This window comes from Morus notabilis, unplaced genomic scaffold, assembly GCF_000414095.1.
Source record: "Morus notabilis unplaced genomic scaffold, ASM41409v2 Scaffold1993, whole genome shotgun sequence".
NCBI lineage: Eukaryota > Viridiplantae > Streptophyta > Magnoliopsida > Rosales > Moraceae > Morus > Morus notabilis.
This window is the reverse complement of record NW_010357752.1, coordinates 36,376-43,840: the sequence shown is the minus strand read 5'-3', so window position 1 is coordinate 43,840 and position 7,465 is coordinate 36,376. Positions and strand designations below refer to the sequence as shown.

The following is a 7,465-nucleotide window of genomic DNA, read 5'->3' as shown; positions in this document are numbered from 1 at the left end:
AGATTGTTGAGCCTTAATCCGTTGTCTATCAAGATACGAATCAAAAACTACGAAAGATAAAGAATGCCACACCAAGATTATCAAGAATCACCCGTTAATCTTAATGATAAGTTCGATTGTTGAACATCATAAGAAAATACTTGATAAGTTCAAAAAGTTCTCTCAAGAACCTAGAAGCACAAAATATGCAAAACCTCAATATGATTATTCAATGATCTATCTAAAAACGTGTTTAACATCCCTATTTATATAGGATGTGATTTTAACCCTAAAGAGAACTAAAAACATCTAATTATCTAAGTCTAAAGCCCAAACACGGCTAACCCTATTCTAGTTCAAGTCTAATTCGGACCCTATACAATCCCAAGGCCAATTCGGCCACAAATATTCCCCTAGGCCCAATTCGGCCAATTTGAGGTGACTAGGTTCTTCTTCATCCGGATTTGGACTTGTGTTGGGCCTCCATGTATTTGCCGTATCTCCAACTTGTTGACCAGCCCGTTCAATGCTTTCTTGAAGCGTTTGACTTTAAGCCTTATCACCGGACCACTTGGTAGACTCAATGGATCTCTTGAAGGTTGCGCCGCTTGCCCTTGTGCTCCTCCTATCGCATCAGGCTGCAATTGCAGCAACGCCACTGCAGCCAGAATACACCTCCTTAATTACAAATACTAAGAGTCGTCCAACAGATGTAATGTTTTTCTTTTTTCTTATTTATTTATTTTTTTTTATATCAAGGATCCCCCGAACTCATTTTCTGAACTAGAGCCTTATGTCAAACCCTACAACCTTTTGAAGGCAAGAAACTACGACTTTTTGTCATGCAGGTGGCCATGAGGTAGTTCGAACCCCAGGCCTTCTAGGAGCAAACCAAAGGCCTAGTCATTCCAACCAATACCCCATCGGTAACAGATGTAAGGTTTTCCATCAACCGAATGGTAGATTTCTAACACGCAGTTATTCCAAAGATAAGAATACATGGCCTCGTTCACTTCGCTGATTCGAGTTTAGAATTCGAGTTGAAATGTGATTTTATATGAGAGATTTTTACTGTAGCAAAAAAGTTAGATGTGATTGTTTGTGAGAGCTTTTTACTGTAGAAAAACTCGAATTCTAAACTCAAATTAGCGAAGTGAACGGGGCCTAATAATTCTGGTAGTGAATAATAGAGATAAACAAAGTAAACATTTCTTCTTGCAATCAAGGAATCATGAAGTCATTTCTATGATTGCAAATCTATATGGAGACTAAGTACTTAGAAGTGAAATATATTAAGTCCTCCATAGGGTTTATGAAGATTCATGTTCCATGTTAAGCCTAGGAGATAAAAAATTTGGCAGAGGGGGACGATTTGAGAAAGGAAACGTTTTCCTACGATGCAGAGTATCTCCAGTTATCATTATCATTATTTGCTTTTCATTTTCTTCATTAGAAAAACTAATCTAGAAAGAAGCCCTCCAAATATAAATATTCTAAAGCGTCGAGCAGAACTCTAATGGAAAAAAGGGACATACCAGAAACATAACAATTGAATTAAATTAAGAGAGATAACAAGAGATGGGGAAACAGTACATATGTACAATCATAAGCCCAAACTTCAAAATATCAAGTTATCTACCGCATTAAGATCACACCAAGTTCAATACTGTTGATGGATATAATATATGAAGATTTGTACTTCTTTTCTTTAGGAGTAGTAACTATTAATACCAGATAGACTACAAGCAGACGGTATGCCGTTTTCTTTTCTTCCTGTCAACAAGGTAGCAAAGACATCTTCAGTAAGAGATGAAAACTGCATTGCTATCCTGAAAAATGTCATCATAATTAAGTTACCTTAGCGAGGGAAACCATAGGAAATGCAATTGATGAAACCAGGTCAACATTAGGCTCTGAAGTTGCACAATGATTGCCTATGATATTGGTAATTTTCAAATTTCACTCTCAGTTATTTTCAACAAGCTTGTGTAGTAATATTGCATTCTGACTCCCAACCATCAATTTCGTCATAATTTTCTATGAATGCTTCACATGGCCTTAGCTTGATCAACATGAGCACAATCCAAGGCCTTGACTCCAGACTGAGAGCATGAATTCACATTTCTAGATCCAGATGTGAAGTATGAAAACCCACTTCTTTGAATATGAATTCTGAGATTCTTTTGGACAAAAACAAGATCTTCTACTCTCTCTACTCCTAATCTGTTGGCTGTTTCTCGGTATGGAAAACAATTATCTTGACAGATCTCTTGACACATCGTAACGCTTGAAACCTGACTCAAAACTTTTATTGCTAGTGTCTGCAAGTGGGGTGTTTCGAAACCAAAGTTCTCCCACCATGCAACTGGGTCCATTTTATCTCTACAATCCACTGCATCCTCATCTCCTAAGGATCCCTCTAATCGCCAGTAAGAGCTGAGTTGCTCTCTAAGAACTCGCCTGGTCGCACTTTCACTCTCGTATCTCTCCAGGGTAGCCTTCCAGCCCCGCATTACAATTTTATCCTTAGCTTGACCTTTCCCAAAATATCTTGGATTCAACATGTAACCAGCAGCATGAAGTGGAGAAAATAAAGCATCCCATCTGTTCTCTATGAGTTCTTCCAATTGATTCAATCTGACGCTATCGACTCCCTTATCCCTCACAGCTTCCAGAGCCTGAACCCGCCAATTACAAATATCACCCATGACAAATCTGTCAACATTAAGTGTCTCTAGCAATCTGACAAATGGCTCAAGTAACTGCACCAACAAATTAGCGTTTCTCCAGAAACTATCCTCTAAAATGGAAGCTTCGATATTTATAATATCCTCTTGGGCATTATTTAGTTTCCACTGTTTCCACTCCTCACTAACAATTAACTCTAGAAGTTGTTGCTTTAGCTCAAGAATCTTTTGGACAACAGAAAAGAAAGGTGCAAATCTGGAAGCAAGCGCGTCACAGCTCCTTTTTGGATTTTGAGAAAATATGCATGGAGAAGAGTGTTGATATGTGATCAGGCATTGTTCGATTTCTTTGGCGCATAGAACAACAGATTTTACCCAATCCAATTCAGCTATTTCTTCCATCAACGTGAGGATAGAGTACGAAGTGCAGGGAGACAAAAATATATGAGGAAACTTTGTCAATATAAAAGAATCTGACAATTGATTAGCATGCTCTAGTCGTGAGATTATTTGAAGCACATTTGTGGACCCAACTTCCATAATCACATCACCAAGAACACCCACAAAGAGATTGTCTGCCCCATCAATGTCATCTACATCCACTGCTTTCAGAAAAACAAGACCTCTTGGACTAGAAACAAATATATTAATGTGCAAACAGCCAACCGTGCTTTCTAAGCGACCGACACATAGTATAGTGCATCCTGTATGAGGCCAAGACTCCCTAACTAGAGCCACAGATTTCTCAATCCTTCCTTTTTCTTTACTTAAAAAGGAATTGGATAGCTCATCTATCGACGGAGGCTCATACCTGTGCCCATAAAATGCAATTGCTTTGGTCATTTCATGAAAGTGAGGAGAATTGACGATGTTGACATTTAGTCCATTGGCATAAAAGAATCTAGCTACTATATCATCTACATCTTCCTTGGAGACACAGGTAAGAGCAAGAATTGGTCGTGATGTCCTAATGCGCTTTCTGGGCTTCTCACCTCCAGAAATTCTCTTCTTCTTCCCAGCAAGTCGCTCTTCCTCTAAAACCTGAAATGCCTCTCTTAGAGACCCGTCAATTGCTGGACAGCTTTTGACCCCGACACCCGAGAACCCAAGTAAGTGGGCTCTAACACGTGAATAGGATCCATTATATCGGAGATTACAGTGATTGCATTTCCACCTTTTGGTACCACTCCCCTTGTCAAACCCCCCAAACACACTGACATGCTTCCAACCCCACTTGTCAGATTCCGGTGGCATATTTCAACTCTGAGCACTGAATTCAGAAAAGGAAAACAATAGAAAGAATAAGTATCTAAAACCACAAATGTCATTCTCGGCACCAAGAGAAGAAAAACAAACATGTAAAGGATTGTAAATGATCCAAATGTTATTTCAGACATAATAGTGAAAGAAATAGGACAAGCTAAATAACCAAAACTAGTGTCATCAAAAGATCAAAAGCCCACAAATCCATGTGTTCAATTGGTTGAGTAATCAGTTTTCCATTTCTTTTTCCATTTTTCTGGTAATAAGATAGTTAGATTTGATCATAGCCATCTCTTTAACAGTAAAACATAAACCCCCAACTCCGGATTTGTGATTGACATACTACATGTTCCCATGTCCGCCGTCTGTAACTCCTGAACCTAACGAAACAACTTAACCAAGCTACAATTGAGCGCCTAGCGCAGATTATTATTCCAAGCACCAGCAAGCCAATGTACGTACAAGTGAAAGGCCAGACCAATTATTAGAATCTCACATTGGTTTGAGATATTGGCATGATCCACTTAATAAAGTGAGGACAATTCTCCGCTAACAAATCGGTTTTATTAGGTTGAGTTAGGCCCAATATCTTTTGATTTCCAATGAATTGAAAGACCGCCTTTCCTGCGTGTGCGTCCTAGAGTAATAAACTGTGATGCCCACTCGAAATAAACATATTACATATGTACCCTGTACTTAGGCCATCAATTATTTTTTCATGGAACGATGACTCTTCAAAGTTCCGACATCCCAACCAAAATTAAAAGAAAAAAACTTCTCTACTCTGACTGCTCCCAAGTGCAACTAGCATAGTTTTAAACAAAACAAGCAATGAAATTTAAAGCCCCCAAAATTTGCTACATTTTTTTTAGGAAGCTACTAGCTTAAGCACAAAGGTGTATCCTAAAACGAATTGTGTTGTCAAACTAGAAACATCACATTGCAAAATCCACACAATAATAATGCAATTATCAGGTCATAACAACAACTAAAGAAGACAGTTCTCATTTTCTTCCCAATAAAAGCAAGAATGCAAAACTAGTAGCCAATATCAATTAACTGAATATCAATTTGTGCATGCAATTTGGAATTGCAAAATTCCAAAATCTACACAATAATAATGCAAAATCCACACAATAATAATGCAATTATCAGGTCATAACAACAACTAAAGAAGACAGTTCTCATTTTCTTCCCAATAAAAGCAAGAATGCAAAACTAGTAGCCAATATCAATTAACTGAACATCAATTTGTGCATGCAATTTGGAATTGCAAAATTCCAAAATCTACACAATAATAATGCAAAATCCACACAATAATAATGCAATTATCAGGTCATAACAACAACTAAAGAAGACAGTTCTCATTTTCTTCCCAATAAAAGCAAGAATGCAAAACTAGTAGCCAATATCAATTAACTGAACATCAATTTGTGCATGCAATTTGGAATTCCATTGTTCTCAAGTTATGTGAACTGTAGATGAAAAAGAATAACAAGAAATGCATATATTCTTGCAAAGATGATCACGTATGATTATGGCGAAACTCATTTACTAAGTTTCGTACCGAAACATCATTCATCTGAATACAATCAACTATAAACATCACTCATAAATCACAAATATATATCTTGTAGAAATCTAATCCTTGGCTTAGTTGAATGAAACAATCGAACAAAGGAAAGTCATTTTTAATCAGAAAACGAATCCACGAATTTCACCTGAAACGGCAGAAGCTATTTGTGGGTCGATTCGACTAAATCGAAACTTGGGCGTTTCTTCGTTTAGGGTTTCTTTCAATGTCTTCAATAGAAACTTTACCACCTGTTTGGCTCATAAAGATCCACCGTTTTTATTTTTTGGACGGGACGTTTCTTTTTCTTTATTTTTTTTTGAAATATTTTCTTTTTTTATATATATAATTTTAATTAGTGAGTGAAAACAATAAATATATTATTTATTATTTATTGTTTTTAGTTTTTATTTTTTCTATTTAATACATAATTTAAAATATTTGAATTTGTAACTTTTAAACAAATATTTTAAAATTATTTATTTTATTTGTTGTGGAGATAATCAAAATTGGTCGGTTGAGAATTATGTTTTGTTATAAAGGTTATTTTTGAAAAATGAATCAAATAACAACAGAAATTGTTAGGCAAAATCAATGCCTCGTTTAATTATTTGATTTTACTGTGAGGTAAAAATAGAGTTTAGCAAACATTTTAACTTATTATTGGAGAAATTATTCAATAAACTGAATGCACCGTATCATTTTATTTATATGGTAATTAAAAATTAACATTTGATAACTTTTCCATATCAATTCTTTTAAATCATAATTGTCTCTCCTATTATATTTAATGTTAACTGCTTAATTATAAATATCCTTAAACTTATATACTTTTAACATTTAAAACAAAATTGTTATAAGATTTATTTTGTACACATAAATTTGTTATTTTTTGAAAATGCACATAATCTATTCAAGAAACTTTAAACGTTTATAATGAGAGAAAAAAAAGAGAAAACACTTTAACTCTTGATTTTCTTGTTAAACTTGTAACAATAGACTCACTCTATTCATGGGTAAAAGTAATAAATTATGATGAGGGCGTATTAAAAAAAAAAAAAAAAAAAAAAAAAAAAAAAAAAAAAAAAAAACTGAGAATCAATCCTTGGAATTAGCTCTAAAAAAATCTAATTTTTTTTTCTTTTAACTCAGCTATTAAGTTCCTTTAATATTAAAAAAAAAAGTTTTAACACATTTGTAATATGAATTTATCGTGCTTTAACAAATTAATCTTTTAATAATTAACCTCCTCACTTGTGTAACTGTTAAAATTATCTCCATTTCACTAACAGATGTTAAAAAACTAAAGGAAGTGACCATATGCCAGTCACATGTGGAGTTATAAAGGGGCATTATGCACTAATAATAAAATAAAATATTAATACAAATTTTAGATTAATCTCTGGTATTATATATGCACAACTCATAAAATAAAATATTAATAAAAAATTTAGATTAATCTAAACCATCCATCTTAGTTGGGAGGATGAAGGAATGGTGGTCGGAGATCTATGGAAATAGTGGGAAATGGAGGGAGGGAAAGGGGATTGCTGCCGAGGTGGGGTTTAGGGTCATCAATCCATTAGTTGGGCAGCTCCATTAGAATCTGGGCTTTCATTTTAGCTTCTGAGGTCTCAACGTTTTTTTTTTTTAAGTATTAATCTATATTTTCTTATTAAAATTTTAGTTTTTTAACATCTATTAGGGGACGTTTGGTATGGAGTAATCTCAAGAATGAGAATGAAAATCTTTTAAATTTTTTAGTACAATTATTCGACTTTTTTAATACCTAGAAAAGTGAAGCCCATGAGTTTCACATTACCATATTTTGAGGTAATCTTAAACCCATCTAGGAGGGTGTTATTCACTTTCTTAGGAAAGTTAATATAACAGAAAAATTAAAAATCACGATAAGCTCATCCATTTCTTCCAAACCAGCAGCCGCTCTTCCGTCCAGCAATCT

General features: G+C 34.7%; 1 protein-coding gene across 3 annotated transcripts; it reads right to left on the bottom strand.

Annotated features, from left to right (window-relative positions):
- Nucleotides 1-329: 329 nt before the first annotated feature.
- On the bottom strand, nt 330-5,725 carry LOC112094658. 3 transcript variants are annotated; one of them, XR_002903642.1, is made up of 3 exons: nt 5,651-5,725; nt 1,837-3,936; nt 330-637 (listed from the first exon to the last, which is right to left on the bottom strand). XR_002903642.1 is itself a non-coding variant. In XM_024176130.1 (2 exons), exon 2 carries the CDS (start codon nt 3,918-3,920, stop codon nt 2,028-2,030), a length of 1,893 nt encoding a protein of 630 aa, XP_024031898.1. In that variant the 5' UTR covers nt 3,921-3,936; nt 5,651-5,725; the 3' UTR covers nt 1,836-2,027. The 3 variants fall into 3 exon arrangements, 1 of the variants encoding a protein (XP_024031898.1); XR_002903641.1 differs by lacking the exon at nt 330-637 and adding an exon at nt 1,565-1,752; XM_024176130.1 differs by lacking the exon at nt 330-637 and having other exon boundaries at nt 1,836-3,936.
- Nucleotides 5,726-7,465: the final 1,740 nt, after the last annotated feature.